Below are 21906 nucleotides of genomic sequence, written 5' to 3' on the forward strand. Positions count from 1 at the left end.
CCCACCTTAGATGTAACAGCTCACTGACGGTTTGATTTAACCCCTCCCGTCTCTGTTCACTTGCACCATTCTTGGGAAGCAGGTTCAGAGACGCTTCTGTTGGTGTGCTGCAACTCGTTGGCTGAGGGGGTGGTTTCCTTGTGTCGGGGCTGAGCGTCAGGTCTAGCCCAAGAGACGCTTCCAGGCCTCCATTCGCTCCAGAGTGGGTCAGCGGGCTGCCTTCCGACATAATTGATAGCGGTATCGATGGAACAATAGCAGTCTGAAGAAACAGTCGAATATCTTGAGAGGAAAGAGCCTGCCATTGTGGGGCATTGGAGGCTGAACGACCCCATCTCATTGGCATCTCGATAGGGAGATTACTTCAAAGAGCTAAACAAGTGTGACCTGCTAGCACTCTTATGCATGTATAATAACCATTTTTCATATGTCCAGAGGAAACTTAAGTAAGTAAATGTTGTAAGGGCTTATTTGCATAAGTCCTACTAGAAAATTTGCATACGGAAATTACTGCTTTTCATAAAATTTGGCACACAATAGTGTATCAGTCCCATGGTGACTATGGGGGAGGGGAGAGAAATTATCAACGTGGGCTACCTTTAAGCTATGTTATTGTACTTTTATCCCCAGTTATTAGTAACTAGGTCTCATTGCATAAAATGGGATCTATGCTAAAACAGCACGAGTTAGTGTTAAATAAATAACAACCCTGTTGATAACTATGCCCTTTAATTAAACTTTTCCTTGACATCTTTCTGGAATATTATACATCCTAATTTAATTTGTCACTCAAAACCATAAATTTGTCTATGTAATTGAGTCCCATTTTAAGATAATATTAATAGTATAACACTAGTTTTCAGGATAATCTGGATAACTTAACCATTTTTCTTTTTAAAAAAAAAATCTATACAGCATCCCAAACTTTACAAAAACTAACAAAAGTTTTCATCAAAAGTTTACAATTCATAAACTTATATATGATTTCATTCTAATACATGCAGGCAAGGAAGATGGAAAATTCTGTAAAAAGGTGACTGTCAGGATGACTGTTCGAAAGAATGACTGCAGAAGTAACACCCCGGTGAGTAACAGATGACTAGGAGTTCTATATACCTCACATATCTAGTAAAGAGATAAAGGCTGAATTGGCTAACACTAGCCAAATGGACCTTGTGATCAACCTCACAAACACCATTATTGTTCCATCTTGGGAGCACTGGACTGTAAATTTGTAGCCCAATGTCCCCAGGCCACTTGTTTAATGAACCAGTATTTGCAATAAAGGAGCTGCCCCTTCCCCCTTGGCCCTGAATGCCCACCTCACCACAAAGACCCCTTCACCCCAAAGCTGACCCCTTCCAAATAGTTCCCTTGGGCTCTGAAGAACCCCCCCCCCCCCCCCCCCCCCCCCAAATACGTTCATGTTTATTAAAACTTGATATACCGCCTTATACAAGAAAAGGAGCTAAGTGGTTTACAATAAAATTGAAAATTGAAATAAAACAAAAATTAAAATACAAAAGAGCTCCATTTGCAGATAGGACAGTGAACAACCAGTCATGCAAGACCAAGCTTACAAACCATACATACAATGAGCCTTAAAGTTGTGTGCCAAGGACCAAAAGATGTGACCGAAATACAAGGGGAAAAAAATTAATCAATTTCAGACCTTAGATTGCCCAGTAGACAATTCCAGAGTGAAGGAGCCAAGCAAGAAAATGCAGAATGTCTGGTAATCTCATAATTAGTGTGCCTTGGGTTGGGAATAACCAACCTATGTGAGTCAAGAGATCTGAGGTGGTGAGTGGGAGTGTAAGGGATAATTAGGCTGGAAAGATACAAAAGAACACCAGAGTAATATGCTTTATAGGATAAAGTGAGGATTTTAAAGAGAAAACAAAATTTAATAGGAAGCCAATGTAACTGGTCTAGTAAAGGGAATGCATGTTCTCGCCTGTTTGTCTTGCAAAGAAAACACGTGGCACAATTCTGAAGCGTTTGAAGTCTTTTTAACTGAGACTATGGTAGACCTGCATAAATCAAATTGCAGTAATCCAATCAGGACACAAACAATGCATGAAGAGCAGTATGTAGTGATTGGAAATCAAGAAAAGAACAAATAGTACGTAAAGAGCGGAGTATAGCAAATCCTAACCGAATAACTTCTGAGATATGTTTATCAAAAGACAATTGAGAGTCAAACCAGACTCCACAATAGCTAAAATGAAAAACAGGTTTGAGTGGTAAACCAAAGAGAACTGGGACAGTGTCAGGAATTGGTAAAGAACCGGTTATCCAGCAAGTTGTTGTCTTTTTCAGGATTTAGCTTTAGATTGTTCTGAAATAACCAGTCTGCCATCACTAAAAGGCAAGTTTATAAAGGTTTGAAATTAATGTTTAAAGGAGATACAGGATAGACTAGTAAGATGTCGACAGCATAAATATAGAATTTAATGTTAAGGGACTGTATGGTAGTGGCTAAAGGACTCAGGAAGATGTTAAATAGTAGGGGTAAGAGAACCAAACCTTGTGAAACACCATAGGTTGAAGAATACAGTGAAGATATCTGAGAATCCATATTGACTACAAAAGAACGTTGAGAAAAAAATGAAGAGGACCATTTGTGCACTGTACCAGAAATTCCAATCTCAACAAGTCTAGCTAACAGTAGAATGTGATTAACCAGGTCAAATGTTGCAGATAGATCTAAAGAAACTAGAAGTCAGATAAGACCCTTATTGATAGTAATGTGAAAGTCATTCAGAAGAGCAGTGATAATAGTTTCTGTGCTATGCCCCGACCTAAAACTGGACTGTCTAGGATGAAGAATATGAGTTTTAGAACAAAAATCTTCTAATTTATTTATTTATTACATTTGTACCCCACATTATCCCACCTATTTGCAGGCTCAATGTGGCTTACAGAGTGTTATTATGACATATTCATGAGGGAATAGTAGATATAGTCAGTGGTAGGACGAAGATATTTAGAGAAAGAGAAGAGGGTGTTAAGTAGGGTGATGTAGGAGGTGTAATTAGTTGTGTGGATGGGTTGTGTAGTGATTTTTGTTTTTAGAGGTTCTTTTTGTAGGCTCTGTTGAAGAGATGTGTCTTCAAGGATTTGCGAAAGTTACTTAGATTGTCCATGGTTTTTAAGGTTGGGGGTAGCACATTCCATAGCTGTGTGCTTCTATACGAGAAGGTGGTGGCGTATGCTTGCTTGTATAAGCCCTTTACAGCTGGGGAAGTTCAAGTTGAGGAATTTGCGGGCTGATCTCTTGGCATTTCTGGGCGGTAGGTCCACTAGGTTAGACATGTAAAGAGGGGCATCTGCGTGAATGATCTTGTGTACAATCGTGCATATCTTGAATTTGATGCGTTCTTTGAGTGGTAGCCAGTGAAGGTTCTCTCTTAAGGGTGTCGCACTTTCGTATTTGGTTTTACCAAATATGAGTCTGGCTGCGGTATTTTGGGCTGTGTGGAGTTTCTTGATAGTCTGTTCTTTGCAGCCGGCGTACAGAGCGTTAAATTAGTCCAAGTGACTTAGTACCATAGACTGTACCAGGGTACGGAAAATGCTTCTCGGGAAGTAAGGCTTGACTCTTTTTTGAGTTTCCACATCGAGTTGAACATCTTTTTTGTCGTGTTCTTCACGTGGGTATCGAGAGTGAGGTTTCAGTCTATGGTAACTCCGAGAATCTTCAGGTTTTCTGAAATAGGAAGGGTGCAGTATGGTGTGGTAATAGTGGAGTAGTTGTTTGTGTTATATTGAGAAGTGAGTACTAGGCATTGAGTTTTTCCAGCATTGAGTTTTAGACGGAATGAGTCTGCCCAGGTGTGCATAATTCTGAGGCCTTGGTTGATCTCGTTGGTGATTTCGGTTATATTGTGTTTGAACGGGATGTAGATTGTGACATCGTCTGCATATATGAAAGGGTTAAGGTTGTGATTGGCTAATAGTTTGGCTAGTGGTATCATCATTAAGTTGAAGATGGTGGGTGATAAGGGGGATCCTTGAGGAACTCCACATTCCGGTGTCCATGGAGGTGATCTTTCAGCATCTATTATTACTTGGTAGGATCTGATGGTGAGGAATCCTTCGAACCACTTGAGGACCGGGCCTCCGACACTGAAGTATTCTAGAATATGAAGTAGTATTCCATGATCAACCACGTCGAAGGCGCTTGACATGTCAAATTGCAGTACTAGTATGTTCTTGCCGGTTGCAATTGTTTTTTTGAATGAGTTCATTGCCGCCACTAGTAAAGTTTCGGTGCTGTGATTTGATCGAAATCCTGATTGTGACTCATGTAGAATTGAGTGTTTATTTAGGTATTCCGTGAGTTGTTTCGTAACTATACCCTCCATTATTTTAGTAATGAGCGGTATAGATGCAACTGGTCGATAGTTAAGTCCATTGTGCTTTTTTTAGCGTCTTTTGGCAGAGGTGTGAGTAGGATGTTTCCTTTATTCGTGGGGAATAGGCCGTTTTGGAGTCTGTGGTTGATTTGGGTCCATAAGGTCTTTCTTGAATTGTTTTGGAGCGGCTCTTATTAGGCTAACAGGGCAGATGTCTAGTTTGCATTGAGACTTGCTATATTTTTTAAGCCATTGTGAGAGTTCATCTGCTGAGATTTCGTCGAAGTTGGTCCACGAACGATCAGCTGGGTATTCCCCAGGTTTTGGGTCTAAGCAGTCAAGGATTTTGTGTAGTCGGTGGTGTTGTTTGGTATCGTGCGCCGGAGTTTTATGATTTTTTCGTTAAAATAATTCGCTATGTTAGTAGCGGATGGGGTGTCTGTGTTGTTAGAAGTAACCGGTGTAGTGTTTAGGAGTTTGTTCACAAGTGAGAAGAGCTTATGTGTATCTTTGTAGCTTGGCCCTATTATGGTTTTGTAGTACATTCTTTTAGTTTGTCTGGTTTTGTATTTGTATTTTCTTTGTAATTGAGGATAAACAGCTTTTTCATCCAGTTTTGACAGAAAACATAGATAATTGACAGGATCAGATGGATCCAAACTGTGTTTCTTGAGAATCAGAGTAATCCAAGTCTTTTTCCAGATATCAGGAAAAATACCAGCATCTAGACTATGAGTGATTAATGTAAGGGCCAAAGGTAAGAGACCTTGCCAGGAAGATTGAAACCAAGCATGCTCAATTTCACTAAAAGGAGTATGCCCAACTTGAGGGGAAGAGAGAGCAGGGCAGGCAATGCGGCACCACCGCCGCAGACCAGCGCTGGATGAAGTCTTCCGTTGGTGGGGTTTGGAGACCCCTGCCAGCCAACCAGGGGCCCGGAGCAAATTTTGGGGGGAGCCGGGCCCCCATGGCACCACCTAGCTACGCCACTGTGCTGTGGTAGTACTTTCATTGCCAAAACCTGCTATATGTTTATTAATTTTAGATAAGAAAGAAGACACCATTGTGTCAGGATGTTGTTGGAGCTGAAATGTTAGAATTAATAAATCGGAGCAAGGTTCTAGCGTCCTGAAGTTGCTAATTTCTTAGTTACAAATTGACGTTTGGCTAACTTTACTTGACTGTTATAAGTTTTTTTTTTGTTCAAATATTTTTATTGTGTTTTGTAGTCAATAACAAATGGCTAAAATAAAAGTAAATAACCAGTATAACAGATTAACAATAACAAAGCATCAGCATACATGTTCAGACTAAGATTATACAAGAATTATTGCTATAACAAGTCATGATCATACATAAATTCAACTCTAAGAGAGGTTATTATGTAGTTGATCTAGTAAAGAAGTCCATATTTTATTGTATTTAACAAGTGAGTTATATTTTTCAGCCGCAGCATATTCATATTTAGCTAATATACACACAGAATTCCACCAAGTTAAATACGTTACTTTGGTAAGGTCTTTCCAACAAAAGAAAAGGGTTCTTAAGGCTTGATGTAGCATTATGTCTAATAATTGTGCTTGATATTTGTCTAGTGGTGATTGTATCATTAGGGATCCAAATATGACTATGTTATATGTTAAAACATCTTGAATATTCAAGGTAGATGATATTGTGTTCCATACAGAGTTCCAATAATCTTGAACAAATGAACAAGAATAAATAATATGTTTGAGATTTCCAACATCCTTTTCACATGTCCAACATTTATTCATATTATTTTTGGTTTTTGTCTTATTCATTTTGGCGAGTTTAGCTGGAGTCCATAGGGCCTTGTGTGCTAGGTAGAACATGGATTGTGAAATGGACGCTGATTTGGTGGTATGAGTAGTTTTGAACCAGAATTTTTCCTATTCTTTTTCATTTAGTTGGGTGTTTAGATCATGTTCCCATGATTGCATGGTACTAGTTGGTGAGCTAAATTTAGCTAATTGAAGTATTTTGTACCATGTAGATGCAACTTTTTTGGAAGACATAAATGATTTGCAGAGTTTCCAGCAAGTGGGGAACTCAGTAGTTAATTTACTTATATCTAATGTATTAGTTACACAATGTTTGAGTTGGATCCATTTATAGTGTTGAGAATTTGTGAGGCCAAATTTTATACATATTTGGGAAAAGGGAAGCCAAGAGTGAGCTTTTATGACATCATTAAGGGACCAAATGCCAGCTCTTTTCCAAGCAGTCCAATTAATACAAGAGTTGTTAATTTTGAACTTTGGATTATTCCAAATTGGGATGTATATGGTATGTGTTAAGGGGTGTGTAAGAACTGAATCAAGTTCTTTGAAAACTGTTTTAAGAGTTTTAAACAAAACATTGGAAGAGATTTTAGTCTGTTGAGACCAAGGAAAGAAATGTGTTGGTGTATCTGGTTGCTTTAGTAGTTCAAGATGGAACCATGGTGAAGTGATGTGTTGTTCCTTATCATACATATAAGCTGAGTTTTGTTTTAAAAGAAAGGATATGTGGTATTCATAGAAACTAGGGAAATTGATACCACCTTTTAGTGAGCAAGCTTTCAATTTTTTAACAGAAATTCTAGGTGTTTTATTACTCCATAAAAATTGTATTAGTTTAGCTTCAATTTTCTTATATGTTGAAGGATTCAGTAATACAGGGAGCATACTAAGAATGTAATTAATTTTTGGCACTATCATCATCTTTATAGTTTCTAGTCTACCCCACCAGTTGAGCCTTAAAGGGGACCACTTTTGAGTTAATGTTTCAGTGATTTTAATTATATTATCAGAATTATATTTAATAGTGTCTTCAATAGTGGGGCCAAAAAGAACTCCCAGGTACTTAATTTGATTTTCATTCCATTGAAAATTATATTGTTTAATAACATGTTTCAAATGTACACAGTTTATAGGCAGAAGTTCAGTTTTAGTGGTATTTAATTTATAACCAGATATTTCAGCAAATTTAGAGATTAAACACAGGATGTGAGGTATTGAGGAAGGAGAAGTGAATAATAGAACATTGTCCGCGTATGCTGCTAATTTAATATTTTGTTGACCAGTTTTAGCACCGTGTATAAGGAGATGTTTACGAATAGCTGTTAGTAATGGTTCTAGAGCTAAATTAAATAATAACGGTGACAATGGGCAACCCTGTCTAGTGCCTCTTGTTAGAGTGAAAGGTTTAGAGATTACATCATTTATTTGAATATATGTAGTTGGGGAAGTATACAAGACCTTTATTATATTAATTGATTCATCAGATAAACCATACCATTGCAGTACTTTGAACAGATATAGCCATTCTACACGATCAAAAGCTTTTTCAGCATCAAGTCCTATTGCAACCAAAGGATCTGAGGTTTCTTGACCATGTATTAATATATTAGAGAAAATTCTTGTGTTATCTGAAGAGGATCTCCCATTCATAAAACCAGTTTGATCTGGGTGAATGCGTTTGGGTAAAAAATGTTGCATTCTCTCTGCAAGAATTTTGGCAAATATTTTGGCATCTAAGTTTATTAAAGATAATGGCCTATAATTTTGCACTAAACTGGGATCCTTATTAGGTTTCAGTAATACTATAATATTGGCTTCAGTGAAAGAGCCCTTGATGTTACCAGTTTCTATCATGTAGTTGAAATAATCACATAAAATTGGGGATAATATGGATTTGAACGCTGCATAAAATTCAATCGGTAATCCGTCTGGTCCAGGTGCCTTTTTTATCGCCATGCTTTGAATAGCAAGATTAATCTCATTAACTGTGATCTTTTTTGAGAACATCTCATTATCTTCTTCTGAAACAGTGGGATGATCTAATTTTTCTAAGAAATCGTAATTTAATGACTCAGCATCAATGTCTGAGGTATATAAATTTTTGTAGAAAGATTGGAATCTATTTGCTATGTTTATATTATTTGTTAAGGGGACATTGTTCTCATCTTTGATTAAAGAGATGGTGTTTTTCTCTTTACGGGCTTTCAAATAATTGGCTAGAAGATGTCCAGCTTTATTGCCTTCATAGTAATATAATGCATTGTTTTTGAAAATATCCTTGCTAGCTTTAGTTCCTAATAGAGTATTATATTTGAGTTTGGATGCTTTAAGTTTTTCTAGTGTAAATAAATTGCTAGTATCACTTATATGTGCTAGTTCTAAAGATTTTATTGTATTTTCTAATTCCAATATTTCTTTGTTTAATTCTTGATTTTTAGAGGCTGTAAATGTTATTATTTTCCCTCTGATAAACGCCTTAAAAGCATCCCAAAAATTATACCAAGAGGTATGACTTGGCAAGTTATGAAAAGGAAAGCATGAAAAGGGATCTGAGGAAGCTAGAAGAATGGTCTGAGGTTTGGCAATTAAAATTCAATGCGAAGAAATGCAAAGTGATGCATTTAGGGAGTAGAAACCCACGAGAGACGTATGTGTTAGGCGGGGAGAGTCTGATAGGTACTGAGGGGGAGAGGGATCTTGGGGTGATAGTATCCGAGGAATCTGAAGGTGACGAACAGTGTGACAAGGCGGTGGCTGTAGCGAGAAGGTTGCTAGGCTGTATAGAGAGAGGTGTGATCAGCAGAAGAAAGGAAGTGTTGATGCCCCTGTACAAGTCGTTGGTGAGGCCCCACCTGGAGTATTGTGTTCAGTTTTGGAGGCCTTACCTTGCGAAGGATGTTAAAAAAATGGAAGCGGTGCAAAGAAAAGCTACGAGAATGGTATGGGATTTGCGTTCCAAGACGTATGACCAAAGACTTGCTGACCTGAACATGTATACCCTGGAGGAAAGGAGGAACAGGGGTGATATGATACAGACGTTCAAATACTTGAAAGGTCCGCAAAAAAATCTTTTCCGGAGATGGGAAGGCGGTAGAACGAGAGGACATGAAATGAGATTGAAGGGGGGCAGACTCAAAAAAGATGTCAGGAAGTATTTTTTCACGGAGAGGGTGGTGGATGCTTGGAATGCCCTCCCACGGGAGGTGGTGGAGATGAAAATGGTAACAGAATTCAAACATGCGTGGGATAGGCATAAAGGAATCCTGTGCAGCAGGAATGGATCCTTAGAAGCTTAGCTGAAATTGGGTGGCGGAGCAGGTGGGGGGGAAGAGGGGTTGGTGGTTGGGAGGCTAGGATAGGGGAGGGCAGACTTATACGGTCTGTACCAGAGCCGGTGATGGGAGACGGGACTGGTGGTTGGGAGGCGGGAAATACTGCTGGGCAGACTTATACGTTCTGTGCCCTGAAAAAGACAGGTACAAATTCAAGATATGAGTTTATCTTGGGCAGACTAGATGGACCATGCAGGTCTTTTTCTGCCGTCATCTACTATGTTACTATGTTACTACGTTAAAGCTAAGATATTCACGCATCGCATTGGAGATATTTTCTATAAAACTAGGATTAGTTAACAGTGTGGAATTAAATCTCCATCGAGGATTACATATTGATGTTTGGGTTATGTTGAGCTGTAGTGTAATATGTGCGTGATCAGATAATAAAATATTACCAATATCAGTTTTAAGGACGTCAGGAATCAAAGATGTCGATATTAAAAAGTAATCTATTCCCGCGCTGCCATATTAGATCTAAAAATCACACTATTGCTATTATAATCACAGATCTCACCAAATTTAACAGCATGGGTAATGGAGTTTTCCCTCTCTCTGTGCTGAGTAAATGACATAGCATGCAAACTTATCTGTGAATTGTTAAAATATAAGATTTTGCTAATTGAGTCAAAAACAATTACAACTTCAAAGACGTGGTTTAACTTTCTATTGCACTCTCTACATTGCTATTAAGCCTCAGAGAAAGAACTTTAATGAGATTAACTCAGATGATTTACAACAACAACAACAACAACAATCATTTCTAAAGCGCTACTAGGGTTACGCAGCGCTGTACAATTCAAACATAGAAGGACAGTCCCTGCTCAAAGAGCTTACAATCTAAAAGACAAGAGAACAAACTAAAGACAAGTGAACAATCTAGAGGACGAGTGAACAGTTAATCTGATAGGGTGGATAGATTGGGGTATTTTATATTTCTCAAGCGGTTAGGCGCCGAAGGCAGCATTGAAGTGGTGAGTTTTAAGCAGAGATTTGAAGATGGGTAGGGAGGGGGCATGGCATATGGGTAAAGGAAGATTATTCCAGGCATAGGGTGAGGCAAGGCAGAATGAGCGGAGCCTGGAGTTGGCAGTAGGTGAGAAGGGTACTGAGAGAAGGGCTTTGTCCTGTGAGCAGAGGTTGCGGGCGGGAACATAGGGGGAGATGAGGGTGGAGAGGTAGTGAGGAGCCACAGACTGAGTGCATTTGTAGGTAAGGAGGAGGAGCTTGAATTGTATGCGATATCTGATCGGAAGCCAATGAAGTGATTTAAGGAGAGGGGTGGTATGAGTATATCGGTTTTGGCGGAATATAAGACGAGCAGCAGCGTTCTGAACGGATTGAAGGGGGGATAGATGGCCGAGTGGGAGGCCGGTGAGGAGTAAGTTGCAGTAATCGAGGCGAGAGGTAATGAGAGCATGGACGAGAGTTCTGGTGGTATGCTCAGAGAGGAAAGGGCGAATTTTGCTGATATTGAGGAGGAAGAAGCGACAGGTCTTGGCAGTCTGTTGGATATGCGCAGAGAAGGAGAGGGAGGAGTCGAAGGTGACTCCGAGGTTGCGGGCAGATGGGACGGGGAGGATGAGGGTGTTATCAACAGAGATAGAGAGTGGAGGAAGAGGAGAAGTGGGTTTAGGAGGAAAGACAAGGAGCTCGGTCTTGGACATGTTCAGCTTCAGGTGGCGGTTGGACATCCATGCCGCAATGTCGGATAAACAGGCCGATACCTTGGTCTGAGTCTCCGCAGTGATGTCAGGTGTGGAGAGGTATAGCTGGGTGTCATCAGCATAAAGATGATACTGAAAACCATGAGACGAGATCAGCGAGCCCAGGGAAGAGGTGTAGATTGAGAAGAGAAGGGGTCCAAGGACAGAACCCTGGGGAACTCCAACAGATAGTGGGATGGGAGTGGAGGAAGATCCATGGGAGTGTACCCTGAAGGTGCGGTGGGAGAGATAAGAGGAGAACCAGGAGAGGACAGGGCCTTGGAACCCAAAAGAGGACAGCGTGGCAAGAAGTAAGTCATGATTGACAGTGTCAAACGTGGCGGAAAGATCGAGGAGGATGAGGATGGAGTAGTGACCTCTGGATTTGGCCAGGAGCAGGTCATTGCAAACTTTAGAGAGTGCCATTTCAGTCGAGTGCAGAGGGCGAAAACCGGATTGAAGTGGATCGAGGATGGCGTGAGAGGAGAGAAAATCAAGGCAGCGGCTATGAACGGCGCGCTCAAGTATTTTGGAAAGGAAGGGTAAAGAGAAATGGGGCGGTAGTTGGAGGGGCAGGTAGGGTCAAGTGAAGGTTTTTTGAGGAGAGGTGCGACAACGGCGTGCTTGAAGGTGTCGGGGACAGTTGCAGTGGAGAGAGAGAGGTTGAGGATGCGACAGATGGCGGGGGTGACGGTATGGGAGATGGTGTTGAGTAGGTTGGTGGGGATGGGATCAGAGGAACAGGTGGTGCATTTCGAAGAGGAAAGAAGGCGGGAAGTTTCATCCTCGGTGATCTCAGGGAAGGAGGAGAAAGAGACCTGGGTAGGTTGGATGGGGGAGAGGGTTAGAGGGTGAAGAGGAGGTGGTGGCTTGGTCGTGAACTCAAGGTTGATCTTTTGCACTTTGTCGCGGAAATAGTCGGCCAGTGATTGAGGAGAGAGAGAAGGGGGAGTAGGAGCGGGGGGCACTTTTAGGAGGGAGTTAAGGGTGGTAAAGAGACGACGAGGGTTGGAGCTGAGAGAATTGGTCAATTGGGTGTAATAGTCCTGTTTTGCACGGAATAGGGAGGAGTGGAGGGAGGATAGCATGAATTTGTAGTGGAGGAAGTCTGGAAGGGTACGAGATTTCCTCCAGAGGCGCTCAGCGGATCGGGTGCAGGAGCGAAGGTAACGGATGCAAGGAGTCAGCCAGGGCTGGGGATTGGTGCGTTTTGTGGGATGGGAGATTGATGGTGCGAGGGTATCCAACGCAGAGGAGAGAGCGGTATTGTAAGCGGAGACCGCTTTGTCGACAGTTGCGGAGGACGTGATGGAGGGGAGGAGATTAGAGATAGTAGATGATAAGGTGGTGGGGTCAATAGCCTGGAGGTTCCTGGAGGTGGTGGTTAAAGTTGGACGGGGTGGGGGGGGGGGGGTGAAGAAGTGTGAATGTGATCAGGTGATGGTCGGAGAGAGGAAGAGCTGAGACGTGGAAATTGGAGGGTGAGCCAGAGGAAGAGAGGACGAGGTCAAGACAATGGCCGTCACGGTGAGTAGGGGTGGTGGAGCACAGTTGGAGGTTGAAGGAGGATGTTAGGGTGAGGAACTTAGAGGCATTGGGGTCGGATAGGTCGTCAGCATGTACGTTAAAGTCTCCGAGAATGAGGGACGGAGATGAGGGGTCAAGAAAGACAGAGAGCCAAGCATCAAAGTCGGTAAGGAAGGAAGGGAAGGATTTATCAGGGGGGCGGTAAATGACTGCCACTCTGAGTGGTAATGGGTAGAATAGCCGGATGGAATGGGCTTCAAAGGATGAGAAGCAGTGAGACTGCGGAAGGTGGAGGGGTTGGAAACTACAGGAGGGTGAGAGTAGTAGCCCAACACCTCCGCCGCGGCCAACAGCAAGTACAAAACTATTATTTAACGATCCTTTTTCTGCTCTGTCTCCATATGAATTGAACTAGAATTGTTTGCTAATCATCTGAGCTAGATGTTATCTCTTACCAATTTGCCTTCTTGTTTAACATGACTCTTGCTGTTAAGATCACATACAGAGCTAATGACACTTTATCAATAAGACACAAATACAGTACTGATCAGCTAAATGGTATTTTACTGCCTAATTCATCCTTAACAGCAGAGTAGGGCAGTCAAATTGGGGCAGGCTAGATTGTAGACCTATCTACAATCTCTGATATCAGATATGATTAAAAGCCATATTTACCGCCAATATTACTATTTTACATATTAATATGCTCTTTTTCAAATGGTGGGAGTCTCATAGGTGTAACATTTTCTCTCACCTTAATATGTGCTTATCATCCTTTTTCATTACACTTGTGCTTATATTCTTGTTATTTTTGCACAAGATTAGCATCATTACATGTTCAGACTATTTTATCTCACAATTATCAAATATTGCTCGCTCTTTCTTTACAACTCAAGGAGTTTACATCAGACTAAGTCGTCGAGAATATTACATAAATAATTTCTATGGTAATTAAAATAATCTCTTTTAATGTAAAGGGTCTAAAAAATCCTATTAAGAAAAAAAAAATCCTGAACTATATCACCAAATTAAACCCTGATATAATTATGCTACAAGAAACCCACCTATCAGATACTGAAGCTAATAAGATTTCCATAAAAAATTTCCTTCCGCCTATCTTTTCATCAGCAATTGGGAACAAAAATGGTGTCATGACTTTAATAAAAAAACATAAGGATTTAGTGATACTCTCCCATAAAAATGATAACATGGGCAGATGGACTAACATTAATATAAAAATATGCAACAAAATAATATCGTTAGTTAATATTTACGCACCAACTTTAGATTCACCTGAATTTTTTTCTGTCTCTAGCAGATATGTTAGCAGCTGTAGGTGGCACACCTTATATTATAGGGGGTGACTTTAATCTCATATTAAATTCCTCTATTGATAGAAAATCTAAATATAATTATAAACCACCCAAAGCAACACAAAATCTTCTTGATTTAATAACACAATTTAAACTTTGTGATATATGGAGAGCAACACACATGACAGAACAGGATTATACCTTTTATTCAAATCCCCATAATTCATACTCCAGGATAATTACTTTTTAATATCGACATCTTTGATTCCTGACGTCCTTAAAACTGATATTGGTAATATTTTATTATCTGTTATAAGTTTTTAATTCTTTTCAAAAGGTAGCTAAGCAAGAGGGGAACAAACATTTAAACCACAAACGTTCCACATGTCAAAGTTTATATTTTTGAAAACAAAGGCCCTGATGATACTATGGGCATCCTTTATGGATATTTTGAGCTGTTGAGTTCAGTGGATCAATTCTGTCCAGACCAGTTGTAATAGACTCATTCCATGGTTCTGCTTGCTCATTCACCAAGAGTATAAGATACTGGGCGGGAAGAAAGTAAATAGTGGCAGAGACTTATCCGTAGCAAGACTTGGAGGAGCTGAGGGAGACAGAGAGGTACATAGAGGAGGCCTATTGCAGGGCCGGTCTTAGGGCGAGGCGACCACATAGGGCCTCGCGCTCGAGGGGGCCCCGCCCCGACCACTCGAGCTCCCGTCCCTCCCTCTGAATTTTTTTAAACGCGTCGTCGATGTCCCTCCCTCCCAGCTCCAAGGCCGACGTCCCGCCCTCCCTCCCTCCATCTGAATTTTAAAGGTTACCTCGTCGACGTCGGGTGGTTACAGCGCCAGCACGTAACAGCAGCATGCATGTGTGCGAGCTGCGCGGCACTTCGGGAACCTTCCTGTCCCTCGCTCAGCTCTGGTCCCGCCCACGTGGGCGGGACCAGAGCTGAGCAAGGAACAGGAAGGCTCCCGAAGCACCGAGCAGCTCGCACCGGTGCACGCTTTTCACTGACTGCTGCTGTTACCTGATGGCGCTGTAACCCGACGTCGACGAGGTAACCTTTAAAATTCAGCGAGACGGAGGGGGGCCTTGGAGCTGGGAGGGAGGGAGGGCTTGGAGGTGCCTTGGAGCTGGAGGGGAGCCTTGGAGTTGGGAGGGAGGCAGGGAAGGGGCCTTGGATCTGGGAGGGAGGCCTTGGATCTGGGAGGGAGGGGGGCCTAGGAGGGCTTGGAGCTGCCTAGGAGGACGGAGCTGGGAGGGAGGGCTTGGAGCTGCCCTTGGAGGGCTTGGAGCTGCCCAGGAGCTGGAAGGGGGGCCTTGGAGCTGGGAGGGAGGGGGGCCTAGGAGGGCTAGGAGCTGCCCAGGAGGGCTTGGAGCTGGGAGGGAGGGGGGGGCCCAGGAGGGCTTGGAGCTGGGAGGGAGGCCTTGGAGCTTGGAGGGAGGGAGGGAGGGAGGGAGGAGGGGGGCCCTAGGAGCTGGGGGCCCTAGGGGGGAGAAGCCCTGGAGCTGGGGGTCCTAGGGGAGAGAGGGCGGAGCTGGGAGGGAGCAGCCCGGGAGCTCGGAGGGAGGGGTGGCTGGCCCTGGAGCTACGGTGGGGGGCGGAGCTAGGGTGGGGCCCCATCAAATTGGTCTGCATAGGGCCCCGCACTTGCTAAGACCGGCCCTGGCCTATTGGGACGTCGTAGAGAAGTCCCACCTCCAGTCTGGCAGTCCCTGTGCTGCCTTGGAGGAAGGAGACCTCCTAAATGGAGAGCATCTCCCTGGTGAAGTTGGAAATAATCCTGTAGTCATGACCAGCCCAACAGGGGATGCAATAGCCTCTCGTACCGAGGATGTGTCTCCAGGAGCTTCTGCCCAGGAGAGAAGGGTTAGGATGGCTATTGTATTTGGTGATTTGATTATTAGGCATGTAGATAGCTGGGTGGCTAGTGAACGTGAGGATCACTTGATGACTTGCCTGCCTGGTGCGAAGGTGGCGGACCTCACACATCACCTAGATAGGATTTTCTGGTGGGGCAAAGTCAGCTGTCTTGGTACATGTAGGTACCAATGATATAGGAAAATGTGGGAGGAAGGCTCTGGAAACCAAATTTAGGCTCCTAGGTTAGAAAGCTAAAATCCAGTTGCTCCAGGGTAGCATTTTTAGAAATGCTCCCCATTCCACGTGCAGGGCCCAAGAGACAGACAGAGCTCCGGAGTCTCAATGTGTGGGTGAGAGAATAGTGCAGGGAGGAGGGTTTTAGATTTGTTAGGAACCAGGCAACATTCTAGGGAAGGGGGAGCCTATTCCAAAAGGATGGGCTCTACCTTATCCAGGGTGGGACCAGGCTGCTGGCATCGGCATTTAAAAAGGAGATAGAAAACTTTTAAACTAGAAACTGGGGTAAGGCTGACAGTTCCTCAAAAGCGCATGGTTCAGAATAAGGTGTCTTTCAAAGAAATCACCAAAACAGGGAAGATAGGGCATCCTGATGGCAAGGTTGCAGTAGAGAGCATAGTAGACCAGCACGTTTATTTTCGAAAGAGAAGGGCGCTCATCTTTCGACACAAATCGGGAGATGGGCGTCCTTCTCGCAAGGCCAGCCAAATCAGCATAATCGAAAGCTGATTTTGGCCGTTCACAACTGCTTTCCGTCGCAGGGATGGCCTCACGGGGGCGTGTTGGCAGGGTAGCGAATGCGGGACTGGGGCGTGATTAAGAGATGGCCGTCCTCAGCCGATAATGGAAAAAAGAAGGGCGTCCCTGACGAGCACTTGGCCAACTTGGTCCATTTTTTCTTGCGACCAAGACTTAAAAAGGTGCCTGAACTGACTAGATGACCACCGGAGGGAATCAGGGATGACCTCCCCTTACTTCCCCAGTGGTCACTAACCCCCTTGCACGATAACAAACAAGTTTAAAAATACTTTTTTGCCAGCCTCAAATGCCATACTCAGGTCCATCGCAGCAGTATACAGGTCCCTGGAGCAGTTTTAGTGGGTACTGCAGTGCACTTCAGGCAGGTGGACCCAGGCCCATCCCCCCCTCCACCTGTTACACTTGTAGTGGTGAATGTGAGCCCTCCAAAACCCACCAGAAACCCACTATACCCACATCTAGGTGCCCCTCCTTCACCCGTAAGAGCTGTGGTAGTGGTATACAGTTGTGGGTAGTTGGGTTTGGGGGGCTGAGCACCCAAGGTAAGAGAGCTATGCACCTGGGAGTAATTTGTGAAGTCCACTGCAGTGCCCCCTAGGGTGCCCAGTTGGTGTCCTGGCATTTGAGGGGGACCAGTTGCCTACAAATGCTGGCTCCTCCCATGACCAAAGGGCTTGGATTTGGCCGTTTTTGAGATAGACGTCTTTGGTTTCCATTATCACCGAAAACCGAGGTCGCCCATCACTAAGGTCGGCGATCTCAACATTTAGGTTAACCATCTCTAAGGTCCACCCAAATGTTGATACTTGGCCGTCCCCGACCGTATTATCGAAACAAAAGATGGACGCCCATCTTGTTTCGATAATGCCTTTCGCGATGCCGTCCTTATAGATGGGCGCCCCTGTTCGATTATGCCCCTCCAGGTGTCTTTAAATAAAAAGTAGACAGATTTTCAAGATTGCACATTATCACTGTCAACTGCTGAGCAAGATGTAAATAGGAACAACAAACACAGTCTGAAATGTCTATATGCAAATGCCAGAAGCCTAAGAAATAAAATGGGAGAGTTAGAATATACTATTCTAAATGAAAAAATAGATATAATAGGCATTACTGGGACTAGGTGGAAGGAGGATAACCAGTGTGACACTGTCATACCAGGATACAAATTATATCACAGTAATAGGGTTGATCGAATTGGTGGAGGGGTAGCATTGTATGTTAAGGAAGGCCTTGAACCGAATAGACTAAAAATTCTACAGGACATGAAACACATCTTGAAATTCCTATGGATTAAAATTCCATGTGTAAAAGGGATAAGCAGTATAAAATGTTTTGTACGTTTTTGGGATCTTGCCGGGTATTTGGACCTGGATTGGCCACTGTTGGAAACAGGATGCTGGGCTCGATGGACCTTTGGTCTTTCCCAGTATGGCAATACTTATGTACTTATGTACTTAGTGATAGGAGTGTACTACCATCCACTTGGCCAGGATAAACAGACAGATGTAGAAAACATCAGAAATTAGGGAGGCTAACTGTTCTGCCCTGGTTTTACAGCCTGCTTCACTGACACAGACTACTCAGTAATTACTGTGGATTCTCTTGGTTTCATATTAGGTAAATAAGACTTTTATTAGAGGTTCTAAAATATACAATGGTTAAGATATATACAATGATTAAGCTATATACGCAATGATTATAACTGAAAAGAAACAATACCTATAAACAATCATTACATCACTGGTCCCTACATCCAAGCAATGCTAGGAGTTTCTAGACTAGGAAAAGAAGCAATAATACACTATAATATACATATGTCCCTCACTGGTCCTTACATCAGCCAAGCTTTTTACATCAGCTTAGAGAAGCCCCTTTTTCAGTGAAGCCGGAGTTTGACCAGGAGTCTGGTTCTATGCAATGTGTCCACCCATAGATGAGCTTCCAGCTTCACTGTAAAAGGCTCCCCTTTTTCATTATGCTTAGAACTCATGTTCAGAGCTAAGGAAAATGACAGAATGCTTGAGAATTTCTCTGTTTTGGTAAACAAGCCATACTGTGGGAATGTAGTCACATGTTTCTCAGTCCAGGTGGCCAGTCGAAACAGGCTCCACCTCTCCCTTCACATACCAAATTAATTAGAGCTGTGTCTTATCTTCTACATTCCAACTTATTTTCACACAATCAAAGTTAAACAATCATTTTTAAACAGAATTACTTCTAATTAAAAAAACAGGCCCCGAGTGCACTTGTCAGTCAAGGCAGATTTGAAAAACAATCTTTAAAATTCACTTCCACTACACTAACAAACTGGGGAACACGATAATAATGGGTGATTTCAATTACCCGATATTGACTGGATAAATGTAACATCAGTGCATGCTAGAGAGGTGAAATTCCTTGATGAAATCAAGGGCTGCTTTATGGAACAGCTGGTTCAGGAGCCAACAAGAAGAGGAACAATTCTAGACCTAGTCTTTAGTGGAGTGCATGATCTGGTGCAGGAGGTAATGGTGCTGGGGCCTCTTGATAACAGTGATCATAACATGATCAGATTTGATTTAAGCTCTGGAGTAATTACACACAGGAAATCCAATACGTTAGCATTTAACTTTCAAAAAGGAGACTATGAAAAAATGAGAAGAATGGTGACAATAAACTTAGAGGAGCAGCTGTGAGGGTCAAAAATTTACATCAGATATAGATGCTGTTCAAAATTACCATCCAGAAGCCCAGGCCAAATATATTCCATCTATTAAAAAGGAGGAAGGAAGACCAAACGACAGCAGGCATGGTTAAAAAGTGAGGTGAAGGAAGCTATTAGAGCTAAAAGAAAATCCTTCAGACATGGAATATGAAACTACGAAAAGAATGACAAGCAAAGTGCTGATAAGGAAGGCAAAGAGAGACTTTGAAAAGAAGATTGTGTTGGAGGCAAAAACACATAGTAAAAACTTTTTTAGGTATATTAAAAGCAAGAAGTTGCCAAAAGAATTGGTTGGACCACTAGATGACTGAGGGATAAAAGGTGCACTCAGGGAAGACAAGGTCATAGTGGAGAGATTAAATGAATTCTTTGCTTTGGTCTTCACTGAGGAAGATGTGGGAGAGATACCAGTGCCAGAAATGGTATTCAGTGCTGACGAGTCAGAGAAACTGAATCAAATCTCTGTAAACCTGAAAGATATAATGGGGCAATTTAACAAATTGAAGAGTAGCAAATCACCTGGACTGGATGGTATTCATCCCAGAGTATTGATAGAATTGAAAAATGAGCTTGCAGAACTATTGATGGTAATATGTAATTTATTTTTAAAATCAAGAATGGTATCAGAAGATTTGAGGGTGGCCAATGTAACACCGATTATTAAAATGGGTTCCAGAGGTGATCCGAGAAATTACAGACTGGTGAGCCTGACGTCAGTGTCAGGCAAAATGATAGAGACTATTATAATTACAGAGCATTTTCAAAAGCATGGATTAATGAGAAGAAGCCAACATGGATTTAGTGAAGGGAAATCTTGCCTTACCAATCTACTGCATTTCTTTGAAGGGATGAACGAACGTGAATAAAGGTGAGCCAGTCGATATTGTGTATCTGAATTTTCAAAAGGCATTTGACAATGTACCTCATGAAAGACTACAGAGGAAATTGGAAAGTCATGGGACAGGTAGTGTTCAATTGTGGATTAAAAACTGGTTAAAAGATAGAAAACAGAGAGTAGGGTTAAATGGTCAATATTCTCAATGGAGAAGGGTAGATAGTGGGGTTCCGCAGGGTCTGTGTTGAGACCGCTGCTTTTTAATATACAGTGCAATCCACTTAAGTACAAGGGTCTGGTACCAAAGAAATGCATGCAGTTAACCAGAACGTGCACTTAACCGTTGTGACCCAAAGAAGCTTGACATCTGATAAATATATGTGCAGTACTGTTTATTATTATACGTACAGTATACAGTCTCAGTTAACTGACATTAGGCTGGCTTGAAGTAATCAGTTATTGTCCTCTGTACACTCTTGGGTCTGTGAGTTCCATAGACTACGTCTGCCAGATGGTAAAAACTGTCATAGCACTGACATCCAGTGGCCTCCAGATAGGCCTGCACAGAGTTGAGACTCTCCAGCGCTCTTGCAAAAGTGACAGGAGGAGGTTGTTGAATTTCGTCAGCATGTGCCTCGCTGCTCATTTCTTCATCTGTTCCATCATCAGCTGTTGTTGCCTGCGTGTAGGCGCATATCTTGACATCAGTGCTGTCTTCAGCTGTTTGTACATTGTAATCAACAGCTACATAGCGATGGAACTCCTCTTCAGTAACACCAGCTGGGATGTCAATAACCTGTTCATCTGACGCGTTTGCAACACCTGCATCTGTTTCGTCCCTCTCCACATCCTTAACAAAGCTTGCCCGCTTGTAGCAGTTCACAATGGTTGCCTGTGTAACATGAATCCAGACTTCTTTCTGCATATGTAGGGAATCCAACAGTGATAGATTACGAGCCAGTTCAACAGCATGTTTATCCTTGCAGTCTGGTCTTTCATAACGCTCATCAGACGCCGTAGCACAAGAGCCCGATAATGTTGTTTGAAATTGGCTATTATGCACTGATCCATAGGTTGGATCAGAGAGGTAGTGTTTGGTGGCAGGAAGACCACCTTGACGTTAGACAGCCTGACATCATCCCTGTGTGCAGCACAATTATCACAAAGCAGCAAAATCTGATGCTTTTGTGCCCACATTCTAGTGTCTAACTTCTTTAGTCACCGCTTCCAAATTTCCCCAGTCATCCGTGAATTTGCGTTAGCCTCATATGACACAGGAAGTCGCTTAATTTTCTTGAAGCAACGGGGCTGTTTGCTCTTTCCAATGACGAGGGGTTCCAACTTCTCACTCCCATCCATATTGCAGCAAAGGAGGATTGTCAGTCGGTCCTTCGATGTTTTACCTCCAGTAGTTTTCAGCATGTTTGAATGCAAGTGTTCCATCAGGAATTGCTCGCCAGTAGAGACCATTTTCGTCACGAGGTGCAAACTCGTTCAAGATGGTAGAAAGAACTGAAACAAACCCAATTTTCAGCACCAAAGTCATCAGTGTCTTGTTTCTCACCTTGCTGCTTCTTGAATTTTATTCTGTTCCTCTCCTTCCATCTTTCCAACCATCCAACAGTGGCTTTGAATTCAGTCAGTCCAAGACTTTCTGCTACCTGGTTAGCTTTCTC

The 21906-nt window shown here is 42.5% G+C and overlaps 1 protein-coding gene across 1 annotated transcript in view; it reads left to right on the forward strand.

Annotated features, from left to right (window-relative positions):
* The window catches only part of OTOG (otogelin), a 706015-nt gene that overhangs the window by 662768 nt on the left and 21341 nt on the right, over window positions 1–21906 (forward strand). The window contains 1 exon segment of the mRNA XM_030202446.1: window positions 1005–1084. Within this exon segment, the coding sequence (XP_030058306.1) occupies window positions 1005–1084 (80 nt within the window).

Source organism: Microcaecilia unicolor, chromosome 4 (assembly GCF_901765095.1).
Source record: "Microcaecilia unicolor chromosome 4, aMicUni1.1, whole genome shotgun sequence".
NCBI lineage: Eukaryota > Metazoa > Chordata > Amphibia > Gymnophiona > Siphonopidae > Microcaecilia > Microcaecilia unicolor.